We start from the raw sequence: 13,236 nt of genomic DNA on the forward strand, positions 1-13,236 counted from the left end.
CTTTTCAATTGCTTTATCCCATGATAAAAATTGATTGCTACCCGCGTCAAAAGCTTGATACGATAGGAAAGGTGGTACGTCAAAAGAGATTATGCATCATGGGGTAGGGTAGACATGAGAACTGCTAAGTCATCCAGCCAACATACATAAACAGAACTATCTTAAAAAAACATGCATAAACAGAAATAGCTTGAAATAGAAATTGAGATTCTCCTTCAAGAATCCCTGGCTCCTCCAAACAACCCAATTTTTTTTCATATACTGTGAATAAAATGCTAGTAAAAATATTAGACCCAAATTATCCATATTCTCACCGGTTTGCTCGTCACATCTTGAGCTTCCAAAAAAACATGGCCTAACATTAAAGGGAAAATTATGTAGTTTGCCTCAAAAGTTGGAGCATACTTAATTAGTTTTTCACATAGTTAAGTGGCTTAGTAAATTTGCCACAAAGTTGAGGTGGGTATCCTCTCACTTGCCACATTGTCCATGATTCAATATAATTGTCCTTATTTTTTTTCTCCCAATCTTCTTCCTTCGTCCATTCCCTCTCATCTTGCCTCTCTTCCTCAACTATGGGGGTTGTCACCACCATGACTAGCTCCACCATTGTCCCCGCATTAAGAACTACTATTTGCCTACTCTTCTTGTCACCCTAAGTAACTCGTGTGTGCCTGGTCTTCTCGTTGCCACCGCCGCTCTGCTCACGGATGCTCGCCATCGCAACCACCACATCTCATCAGACATCGGCGATATGTTTTTTTTTGACTGAAAAAGGTAGAGAGGCTCTACCTTATAACCATTTTATTAATGGTAGTCAAGGTGTTACAACAGAAGTACAAAGATCGAAAAGAAACTGAAAAGAAACAACATAAAGAAGAACATAAAAAGAGTAGGGAGATATAGGAAGGAAGAAGAAAGAAGGGAGAAAGAAGAGAGAAACGAAAAAGAAAACAATATAAAGAAGAACATAAAAAGAGTAGGGAGATATAGCTGCTATGCTAGCAAGGCAGCCCAACTGCGCATTAGAGTCCGGCATTGTGGCATGACGCGGTTCTCCCACATTTGCAGACATTCTCTGATTTGGTGCATCACGGCAGCCGCTGTATACTCTCTTTGGTTGAATGTTTTTTGATTGCGTGCTTTCCATAAATTGTGTGAACAAGCAGCGAAGCAAATAGGCCATCCAGGTTTTAGATGCGCCGGTGTAACCAACAGTCCCTCCTCAACGAACTGGAGTATATCTGCACTCTGGGTGGCCTAATCAAATAGGTTGATTTTCTTCCAAATCTCAGATACCAACTTGCAGCGTAGAACGATGGGCGGCCTGATCAAATAGGTTGATTTTCTTCCAAATCTCAGATGCCAACTTGCAGCGTAGAACGATGTGGTCTGCTGATTCAATAGCTGGGCAATCTGCGCAATGCGGATCAGATGCCCAGCATTTCCTGACCCTATTATCATTCGTATTTAGTCTGCCACGAAAGGCGCAATGCGGCCTGCCACGAAAATTCGTATTCACCATCATCAGCGCGTCTCACCCAACATTAATCAAAGAAAAAAATCTTAACATTAGATCATGGTGTGTCCAAATTAAAAGTATAGATTAATTGATATAGTTGTATACAAATTTCAATTATGTCTAGAGAAATAGAAGTCAAGAGTTGTATATAAAATCTAAGCATATAGTAATACTAGAATATAAGGGTTGTATATGAAATCCAGATCTTATAGAAATAGAACTTAAGAGTTGTATATGAAATATAAATATACTTCTACATATAATGTTACATATAGACATATAAAATTTCAGAGTTGCGCATTAAATCTAACTCCCAATGAATTATAAACTTCACGTGGTAATCCCCCACTAGGTAGTCTATAATAGCAGCCCGTGCAACTTGCAGATCGAGGATCTTAGCAATTTTACTTCTACTCCTATAATTTTGCTTGTGTGGTTAGTTTGTTTGGGCCGCTTTCTCCCGCACCCCGCATCCGTGGGCTGCTCATTGTCGTCTCATCTGGGCTTTTCAATGGGCTACCGTGTGGAGCTCGTTCCCATCCGATTGGACCCACATGTCAGGGGACTAACCGTCCCGTCTCGATCCCCGAGACAGTCCACCTCCTTCCTCACAGCCCATCTCGCGCGCGACGCCGCCGCCGCCTCGCCGCCGGCGATGTCCTCCTCCGTCTCCGTCGCGGCGGAGTGGGACCTCCTCTCCGACCGGTTCTACCGCCGCATCACCGTCTACTCCCCGCTGCCCTGGTCGCCCCCTTCCGCCGCCGCCGCGTCCTCGTCCTCCACCTCCGGTGGCGGCGGCGGCGGCGGGGGGAGCGGTGGCGTGCTCGGCCGCCTCGACCTCTCCACGCACATCGTCGCCGCGGCGCCGTTCGGGGGCCCGATCGCCGCCGTCCGGGACGACTCGAAGATCGTGCAGCTCCACTCGGAGCCGTCGCGGCGCCGCCTCCTCCTCTACTCCTCCTCCGGCCACCCCATCGCGTCCTCCCCGTGGCCGCCCCAGCTCCCCCGCCTCCACTCGCTCGCGTTCTCCAGCTCCCTCAACCTCGTCGCGCTGCTCTCCGATGGGTCCCTCCTCCGCTTCCGCCTCCCTGATCTGAAGCCCAACCCTAGCCCCACCCCCGTGCCCCTGCTCCCCACGTCCTCCGGCGGCGTTGCCGACGCTGCCTTCTGGGGAGGCGGCGTAGCTGTCCTCACGGAGGACAACCGCGTCGTGGTGACCACGGACATCGACGCCGCGGACCCTCACCCGCGTGAGTTCGCCGACCCTTGCGTTGGCCAGGACGAGCAGGTGCTGTGCATGGCTGTGGTGGAGCCGCAGTTTGTCATGTCCGGGAGCCCAGAGGTACTGCTTGCGGTTGGTGATCGAGTGCTGGCGGTTGATGAGGATGATGTGCAGACACTCGGGTTGGAGCTGGAGATTGGACCTGTGCAGAAGATGGCAGTTTCCCCCAATGGGAAGCTGCTTGCCGCATTTGCGCACGATGGGCGCCTGCTCGTCATCCCTACGGATTTCTCCAAGATAATCTTCGAGTATGAGTGTGATGTAAGTTGTTTATATGCATTGTGTTGTCTACTCTGTTCGTTCTAGGCGTGCAGCAGTCGATGTAGATTGATTCAAACTACAGCTAACTGAAATACTGAATGGATCTAATGAGGTTAATACTACTTTGAGGAAGTGGCGGTGAATATGCTAATTTGTTTCCTAGTTTACATTGCTGTTTTGTGTCTGATAACATAGCACCTCAAATACATTAGGGTAGTAGTAGTTTTCCCCCCTTACCTGTTCTGGTTAATCAAAGATGCATATATGTTCAACAAACATGCAACGCTCACCGAGTTAACAATCATATTATTTTTTTATCATTCTTGGTGTAATCTTATTGTTATCACTGTTTATTTTCAACGAGAACTGCAACCTGTGCAGCAGTTGTGATAATTCTTTTAAATTTATTGTTGATCCTAGGTCTTTAAACAATCATGGGCAGATGCCATAGCATGCAAACAAAGCAATTCTAGGTTATATATGCTCTTTTTTTTGTGTTTATTTTGCGGTAGTATGGTTTACTGATAGTATAAGTACACTTTTGCACAGCTACTCATTATTTGTTTTTAATCTTGTAGTCCGCATTGCCACCAGATCAAATAGCTTGGTGTGGATTGGACAGCGTGCTTCTTTACTGGTCAGCAGCTCTTTTGATGGTTGGTCCAAATGGAGATCCGGTGCTGTATAATTACGATGAACCCATAAAGCTCATTCCAGAGTGTGATGGTGTAAGAATCCTCTCAAACTCAAATATGGAATTCCTACACCGAGTCCCTGATTCCACTACATCAATTTTTGGCATTGGAAGCATGTCCCCAGCAGCATTGCTGTATGATGCTAGAGATCATTATGACAAACAAAGTGCCAAGGTACTGTTTAATTCCTTTTCTTATGTAGATACCTATGTCTTGTGCAGTGCATGTTTGCCTTCTACATTTGTCATGGACTTGGTGTTAGCTTAGTGCACTTTATGGCATTCATAGTATGCAACTTGTGAATTATATCAGGGTTGTTTGCTATTTCATATGCTGTAAAAAAAAACTTATTTGGGAATTTGCTCTTTTGACATCTCACAAATGACCTTTTTTTTTTTGCTGAAAATCAAACACGTGGCATTAACAATAATTCACACTTGCAGGCATACGATAATTATCAGTTGATTTCTTCTTCCTTGCCTGAGGCAATTGAAGCATGTATAGATGCTGCTGGCCATGAGTTTGATATTTCACGCCAACATGCGTTACTGAGAGCTGCTACTTATGGCCTGGCTTTCTGCAGGTTAACTTCTTCTGCCTATATCTCATCGCCTTTTGCTTGATACCTTTATGTTTAATTCTCGTTTGTAATCTTGCTTTTGTTGGAATCCATACATATCACTTAGACCAAACTGAAATTATGTGCAATATACAGCCTTGGCTGGTACTTTCTAAATCTAAGTGTGTTTTATTTTGTTCGAGTGAGGTCCATCACCTGTCTGTCCATAAATAGCTTGTGTATTTTTTGGAAGATCTGTAATATGGAATGCTTACATGGATCATTCCCTAAGTTCTCTTTGTTATTGCTTGCACCAGAACCATTAAAATGCATCTCGAACTATCAGTTGGTGAGGAGATCATTTCTGTAGAGCATTCTTGGTTATTCTGCTCTGTAGAAAGTTATTGTTGTAAGATATGATGCAATGAACACAGTTTTGACTATTAATGCTCATTAGGTAGATAATATAATGCCAGGACACCTGAAATAACTGCGTACAAAGGCTTACTATTATATTAAAACTCCAGAAGTAGCAGCATACAAATATGCGCAAGACTTCTGAAGTAACTGCATAGTGCATACAGAACAAAAGTTTATTTCCTGAAATCTCGTGCAGTGCTAAAAAGAATCAGTCTAGTTGGGAACTTGGGATAAGCTATTGCTGTGTTTACTACTTCCTCCGTTTATATGTCTAGATTCATTAACATCAATATGAATGTGGGAAATGCTAGAATGACTTACATTGTGAAACGGAGGAAGTACAATAAAAGCTTCTCCTGATCTCCTCTGTACTGAGGCTTTAGGTCTTGTAGGAGCTTACCTGAAGCCTTGCTTAGATTGTCCAGATTCTCTAACCAACAGTGTGTTTGATTTGTGTTTAATCTAAATAACCGAATACGAATTGTATGGTCTGCGTCACAAGTCCGTGTCATCCATCACCAAAGCCACTTCTGCCTAGATTCCCCACAAACCAATCACCAGGACTGACTTATTCATCAAAATATATCAGGCAGCAGCTGTCCTTGGTATGTAAGACCAGTAGACCATGACGGATGGAACCAATCTTCAAACCAAACACACCATAATATGGTAGCTGAAAATTCAGGCTAAGCATGTTGGGATCACCTACGCATTTATCGACAAATTTTCTTTTAAAAATTTGAAAAATGTAATTATAGTACTATCGTGATGTAATTACACTGTAACTTGCATGTAACTAAAATGTCTTTCAAAAATCTCTATGTAACATGCTATTTCGGTGAAACGGAGGTCGTGGGAATGAATCCTCTCACATGTGTGTGTGCTGTGACCTTTTTCCTTCCTCACTTGCACAAATCTTAAAACAAATCTAACGGTTCAAGATCATGTGAAAGTTACATACAAGTTACATACATGTAAGTTGCAGTGAAATTACATGCAAGTTACAGTGTAATTACACTATGATTGTACTGTAATTACATCTGTCAAATTTTTAGGATAAAATTTGTCGACAAATATATAACAAAATTGAAGCATGTTATTGATAGCATGACACATCCTTATGATAAAATTCTTAACTTTCTGAATTAGTCAACCACCTGTGATACCCTTTGTAGCCAGCACTAATGATCTAGTAGTGTATGTCATGTCTTATTAAATTGTAAAATAGTTTCATACCTTACTGCTGTTATTGCATTTCACACACCATGGTAGATTATAAGAGAAAATCATGTTTATCTTAACTACATGGATCTTACGAAGATTTCGTTAACTAGTGCCATTGAGCATTACCTTTTCAGAGCATTCTTTTGGGTGCTAGTATTCTTTTGTGTAAGATAGTTTATTTTTGAACTTGGCATTGATACCCAGTTGGTTTTGGCAGTCAATTTCCACATGAACGTTTTCAAGAAATGTGCAAAACATTACGGGTTCTAAATGCTGTACGTGATCCTCAGATTGGGATGCCACTTACCATTCAGCAGTACAAGGTTTGTTTTACACTCAGATTCTCCTGTAAATATTCATATCTAGCTACAATATGATTATATCTTATGGAACGTCTTTCTCTCAGTTACTTACTGCACCGGTACTCATTGGACGTCTGATCAATGCCAACCAGCACCTTTTGGCACTTCGCATCTCTGAGTACCTCAACCTCAACCCGGTAACCTCTTTCTCTTTATTTTTTTTTTATCTCAGAAATTTTCCTTGTCCATGGACAAGCAGTGTACCTTTAAGTCATAAGTCTATGCAAAACTTACTTCCAATACACATAATGAAACTTCAATTAGCTTTCTTTACTTTTTTTTGCACAAGTTCCGTTTGAGTTTTTGTTTATCGGTTAATTGTGGCATAACATGTTCTGAAAGTAAGATATAAGTCTGTCTTAATTTGTGTTTAGTGAAGTGACTGGTAGTCACATCAAGTCTTCATAAACCAGTATATATTGCTGTACTTGCCACTTGGTTGATATACAGGCAGAATTTGTAGATTTATTTCACTAGTTACAGGATTATATTAGATTTTCTCAGTGAAATGATAACATTCCGTGTATACCTTAAATCCTCATAGGAGGTCGTGATTATGCATTGGGCATGTGAGAAGATAACAGCATCAGCAGCTATCCCAGATACAGTCCTTCTTGAGGGCTTGCTTGACAAGGTTTGTTACTTACAATCATACTCAGAAAATAGTAGATACTTGATAGGATTGCCTGGTAGATACATATTCAGTTGCATTTGCTCTTCCCTGCTTTACAAGTTCTTTCTGTTGCAGCTCAGGTTATGCAAGGGCATATCATATGCTGCAGTAGCAGCTCATGCAGATAACAGTGGCAGGCGAAAGTTGGCTGCCATGCTTGTTGACCATGAGTCCCAATCATCAAAGCAGGCAAGTTTCCTTTTTGGCTAGTGACTTAGGTGGATATGCATCACAACTTTTTGATTGAGCAACTGAGCCTTTCAAGCACTGTTCTGGATTTTTCCTGTTTTATGGAATAGCTTTAACATGTAACATGCTCCTTGATTAGTAATAGTGTAAAGTGAAGTATCCGTGTAGGTGATATGGAGCCAAGTGGCACATCATGCTTTATGGATGTTTATGGACCAAAATGAACGAACATGATAATCTTCACAAATGTACAGGGAAGAAAAGTAATTTCAAAAGAAAATAGGGAACAATGACGCTGAGCAACTTTCTGCTATTCAATATGGTGCGGTTGATTAGTTTAATATGAGTATCATCGCCTTCCTTGTTATAGGTGCAAATGGAGTTGGCAGTTAGGACGTAATCAATAAAGAAAGACCATTTTTCTTAAAATGGGGGTTTTATTTTTGTTACCATCATACACTTTTATGTGGACAGTACCTTATCCAGTGAGCTGGGTTGAACCTGTTCAGCTGCAGCTTGTGGTCTCTTAGTGGTTAATATGCTAAACATTGTAAGGAACATGAGATTTTTTAAGTGCATGTAAAACTAACATGCATGAGTAAACTAGGAATAAACACTTAAACAGTTATACATGTTTAGCAGAAAATGCTACCTGCCTTAAATCTTAAATTTGTTTCATGTTCACAGATTCCGTTACTGCTAAGCATTGATGAACAAGACAAGGCATTGTCAAAGGCAATTGAGAGTGGGGATACTGATCTTGTGTACCTTGTGCTTTTCCATATCTGGCAGAAGGTAGCTGTAGAAAAGGTATGTAAATCCCATCCCATCCTTTGAGTGGATGATATTTCCATAGAAGATGCAACTTGGAATTAATATGTGTTGATTATTAATATCACCTTTCTTCTTACTAGTGAACAATAATGTTTGTTTCTCTAAGTACTTCTCGCTGTGTCATTACTAATGCACTTTAATAAATTATTATTTTACAGAGTGCTCCATTGGATTTTTTTGGCGTAATCAATGCAAGGCCTTTGGCTCGTGATTTGTTTATGGCATATGCAAGGTGATGCTTCTGTCCTGTTTCTGATTATTGCGTTATATCTTTTATATGCATAGCTCTGGTTCAACATGGTTGCATATGTTTCTGTTTTGCTCACAGACATTCCAAGCATGAAGCTCTAAAGGACTTCTTTCTATCAACAGGGAGACTTCAGGTAGGTGCATAACTATTACTGTTTGTGATGTTTGCTACATATCTAGTTTGCTTTCATTATTTCAGTTGAAAATCATATGTTATCTTAGTCTTCCATTTTGCTTACCATGAAATAAACAATTAGCTCCTTTTTCTACAAACTTAACATGCTACAGTTAGTTATATCCCCTAGCATGAGTTACTTCCTAAACTATCGAGAGAAATTGCAGGATGCTGCCTTTCTTTTATTGAAAGAGTCAAGGGAATTGGAGAGGAATCCAATGGCAAGCAAGGGATCTCCTCTCCATGGTCCACAAGTTCGGCTCATTGAGCAGGCCCACAGACTTTTTGCTGAGACCAAGGAGCATGTTTTTGAATCCAAAGCTTCTGAAGAGCATGCAAAATTGCTAAGGTATGTGATGATTCATTAGAGCCCATAATTTGCAATATCTGACCTTTTCCACATTCCTAGTACAGGGATGATGGATGAATTTATGTAATTCTTGTAGTTGATATCTTAGAAAAACTGGTGATCATAAGGAATAGGAAATCTTAATCATACCATGCAATAAGGATAAAACCTAAACTTTGCCTTGTCCCTGGTTCTTACAAAATGATACATCAAATGGATTGAAGCTTTGGGACATCAGGAAACTGAGGCATATGCATACTTTTTTGAGGGGAAAAAGTGAAGCATAATTAAAATTCATGTGCCACTTTATTACTTTGCGGGTGGTATGTCATTGAGCTCGTTCACTATTTACTCAAACTCCATCATGAAACCCCCATTTGCTTCACGCTGTAGGTTAGTTACGTTGAATCACTAGTAATTCCTAGTTTACTTTAGAGCATTTGTTTTAAGTGGTTCATAATGTTGTAGTTACTTCCCATAATATCTGTGTGCAATGGCATTGCATTATACATTTAGTTAGCCAATTAGGTACAGAAGCATCTGGATTCAAACTTTATTCTCACAAATTGGGCGATATAGTTACCTCACTCTTCTCTGAATTTGCCGTTTTCTGGTTTTCCTTTTTCTTGCTTCTAGATCACAACATGAACTAGAAGTTTCCACAAAACAAGCAATATTTGTGGGTTCTAGTGTCAGCGATACTATCAAAACATGTATTGCCATGGGAAATGAACGAGCTGCACTCAAAGTGAAGTCAGAGTTCAAGGTATTGAAAATGCCTTCAAAAAGAAAATTGTGGCTGATGAATAATAATATTGTAATCTTTCTATTGTCCTATGCTGCATAGGTTCCTGATAAGAGGTGGTACTGGCTCAAATCATGTGCTTTAGCTACAGTTGGGAACTGGGATGCGTTGGAAAAGTTTTCGAAAGAGAGGAGGCCACCAGGAGGTAGATTTACCTATTATGTATCATCTATTCATGAGAATCTGATTGGAGAACAACATTCATGGTTCTTCCGCAGGGATAATAAATTCACAATATTAATTCATGTAAAGAAATATCATTAATATGTTTTAGTATGCTGATATTCGGTTTCCTTACAGGCTATAAACCTTTTGTGGAAGCATGTATTGATGCTGGTCAAAAAACTGAAGCTCTTAAGTACATTCCAAAGTTGACAGATCCTCGTGAACGATCTGAGGTATATTTTAGACTTAGTTCACATATTACCTAACAATCTTTGGTATATTTTAGTTAACATATTACTCCCTCGGTCACAAAATATAAAGGATTTTGGTTGGATGGGACATATCCTAGTACGACGAATCTGGGCAGGCTCATTATCCAAATTCGTTGTATTAAGATATGTTCCATCGAACCAAAATCGCTTATAGTTTGGGCCGGAGGGAGTACCTTCTAAGAGTTCTAGCAGAGATTAAGATTGAAGTGAAATTAGTTTGATGCCCCTGAGTATTTAACTCATTAGGAACGATCACACCCAGTGATGCAACGAGAAATGCAGGGAATCATGAGGTGTGGTTGGATTGAGAAAGTAGTACACTAGTACTCTAGAAATGCTTACTGCCCAACGAAATATTTGCAAACAAAAAAATAATTTGTGATAGTACTTTTATATATGTGTTCTTAGCGATATAAAAACAAAGGCTGCAAAATAAACTTTTTCGATGAAAAAACCCCAAAGTCAACTCCAGATGTAAGGTTGAAAATTCAAATTTTGAACATAAGCGAAAAGATGAGGTTAATATTTGTGGACAGAGAGAGTATAACATAACATTTGCTCAAAACAAATTGAAAAAGAAAAAAGTCGAAGAACTCATCCTAGTATTCTTTGTCTTCTCTGAACATGTATTTCTCTCCGTTGTTTGTTTCAATATACATATGATTTTACCTTGGCGTTGTTGTTCAGGCATATGCACGGATCAAGATGGCAAAGGAAGCTGCAGAAGCAGCTTCACAGGTCAAAGATAGTGATGAGCTATTTGGTCGCCTAAAGCTTACACTTGCACAGAACACAGCCGCGGCTTCTATTTTCGATACATTGCGGGATCGACTATCCTTCCAAGGGACATACTGACCTATACGTGTTTGGCCATGGGATTTGAGTTTTGTGCACCCTTGGTACGTGCAATTGCGCAATCAGATCGTATCAATTCATCTTGATGTTTCTACCATTTTCTTCCTTGTGTACCGACTCCACAGTGTGAATACCCCCGTCCACACTCCAGCTATGTAAAATGTGTAGACGATTTTGAAGCGCGAATGTGGATCAGAGGCTTTTTTTTTTTGTAGATGCCTCTTTGTTGATATGCCATGTTTAAAAAGAAAGAGAGAGCATGCATTGTGACAAATCAATCTGCACGTCCATCCGATTTCGGCTTAACCATTACTTTTTCAGCCTTCATGCTCATTTGCAAGTATTTTGCAACCATAATTACAAGTATTTTGCAAATTAACACAAACCCTGATGAGACAGTTAAATCGTTATGCACTCAATAATTTTGTGCGCCAAAGAACCGATCTGCGTCAGCCTAGTACACGACCAAACCAAGCAGATTATATATATCAAACACCAAGCAAGATTTAAGTCTGCCAATTACTAATAACGCCATATGCATAAGGTTTGCCAAGCATGTTCCAAACGATAAATAAGTATCAAAATGCTCAAAGTCTTTTGCGCATCAAAACTTTCAACAAACGAAAAACTTTCCAACTCTTGTACTACCAAACAAAGATCCACATCACTTCGTAACCAATCACATGAACAGGTTTGGCCTCGACGCCTTGAACGTGGTCTTGAGCTTCCTGGTTGGCGGCCTGACCTTGCGGTACACAAGGGGGAACTTGATGCTCCCGTTGTGGAACTGCTTGGTGTTGTCCCTCTTGCAGAGCTTGAAGTGGACAGTGGCGGTCTTGATGATCTGGATGCAAGGGAATCTCACACGGTGGCGAGAAGCCATCTCGGTGTACATCTGTTCCACGGCACCATTCAATGTAGTGTCACGGTACTCCTTGTACATGTTGTGGTAACCGGTTCTGCTCTGGTAACGCAGCCAGATGCCATAGTTCTTGATCGTGGTTGGGTTGCGCTCGAAGATCTGACATGGCAGAAATTGTGAGGGGTAGAGAAGAAAGTATTATATCCATGCAAAAATGTGAAATCATACTAGAAGTAAAGTGTGATCTAGTGTTCAAAAATTAATGTCTCCATGTTGGGTAAAATTTCTGGAGAAAGAAGTCATCAATCAGTGCTAGAGTTTCAAACATCATTCACCATAAACATCCCAAGTCCCAACAAGCTACATTAGATCAAAACACAGCTATAAGGACTAATACAAGACTGCTACATGAGTTTAAATATAATTATATATATAATGAGGGTCATATCTGATTAATGATTTTGCTTTTCACCATTTACTGGCATCTATCCACAGCTGATGTGTGTTCTAAAGATGTATTATGTTAAGGCCAATTCTTACAAGTATAAAATGGTTTAACCCCTACAAAGCCATGATGCAGAAATATGAAAAACTCGTTTGCAAATGCAGATGGTCCCCCTACCCCAACACAAGTGAAATAACTAGTGAAACGAAGATGACACACAGCAAGCTCCTAACAAAACAAGGGAACACTAGTGTGTGGCAATTTGAATAATTGACACAAAGTGAGTACATGCAAATCGCACGTATTATAACACCAGTAAAGAGTGATCACTAACAGTGCAGTAACAAGGAAACAACATACGAGCTGGAGTTAAAAAAAAATGCCCCACATTTGGAACAGGTGTCAGTGTCACTTATTAGCGGTCAATCAGTATGATTAATATCTAGAACTAGGTTACAAATGTCAGGGAGCAATCAGGGCGAAATACAATACGTTTGAATTTCTAGTACCTCGTTGATGGCGAGCATCTGGCCGTTGCTCTTCTTCACCTTCTTCAGCTTCCTCAGGAAGTACCTGCACACCGGGCAAGCGCCCCAATCAGCAAACCGCACGAGATAAGATGAACTAAAAAAGAAAACCCACAAAATCGCAAGAAAATGACGAGATGACGGCTCACCAGAACTTGCTCTTGGCGCGGACCTCATTGGTGGCCCAGAGCTTCATCCGGTAGATCTTGGGGTGCTCATCGCCGGGGGTCGGCAGCGCGCGCCCCACCACCTGGTACTGATGGAACTGCACGCACACGGAGAGGACAGATCAATCAAACGCACGGAGGCGGCCACATCCACCGAAGCAACGGCTGCTTACCCTGAAGGCCACCATTTCCGCGAGCTCCTCGAAACCCTAGCCTAGCCTAACCTACGGGAGGATGGGGGAGAGCGCGGAGGAGGCGGCGGGCGAAGGCGGCGTCAGTGGGATGGCGAGGAGCGTTTATAGGTGGCGAGTTTGGTGGTGAACCCTAGTGGGCCTAGTTGGCGT

The 13,236-nt window shown here is 41.1% G+C and overlaps 2 protein-coding genes across 2 annotated transcripts; one reads left to right on the forward strand and one right to left on the reverse strand.

The window, feature by feature from the left end:
- Window positions 1-2,027: 2,027 nt before the first annotated feature.
- LOC4326864 (protein VACUOLELESS1) lies at window positions 2,028-11,169 on the forward strand. The gene is made up of 15 exons (XM_015795931.3): window positions 2,028-3,065; window positions 3,644-3,934; window positions 4,204-4,343; window positions 6,181-6,286; window positions 6,370-6,462; window positions 6,870-6,959; window positions 7,074-7,187; window positions 7,875-7,997; window positions 8,180-8,253; window positions 8,350-8,404; window positions 8,613-8,794; window positions 9,431-9,560; window positions 9,642-9,744; window positions 9,900-9,997; window positions 10,724-11,169. Exons 1-15 carry the CDS (start codon window positions 2,034-2,036, stop codon window positions 10,889-10,891), a joined length of 2,799 nt encoding a protein of 932 aa, XP_015651417.2. The 5' UTR covers window positions 2,028-2,033; the 3' UTR covers window positions 10,892-11,169.
- Window positions 11,170-11,349: 180 nt separating this feature from the next.
- LOC4326865 (large ribosomal subunit protein eL20-like) lies at window positions 11,350-13,162 on the reverse strand. Its single transcript, XM_015795961.3, has 4 exons — window positions 13,066-13,162; window positions 12,875-12,990; window positions 12,708-12,771; window positions 11,350-11,912 (listed from the first exon to the last, which is right to left on the reverse strand). Exons 1-4 carry the CDS (start codon window positions 13,078-13,080, stop codon window positions 11,571-11,573), a joined length of 537 nt encoding a protein of 178 aa, XP_015651447.1. The 5' UTR covers window positions 13,081-13,162; the 3' UTR covers window positions 11,350-11,570.
- Between the last annotated feature and the right edge of the window lie 74 nt (window positions 13,163-13,236).

Source organism: Oryza sativa, chromosome 1 (assembly GCF_034140825.1).
Source record: "Oryza sativa Japonica Group chromosome 1, ASM3414082v1".
In the NCBI taxonomy this organism is placed as follows: Eukaryota; Viridiplantae; Streptophyta; class Magnoliopsida; order Poales; family Poaceae; genus Oryza; species Oryza sativa.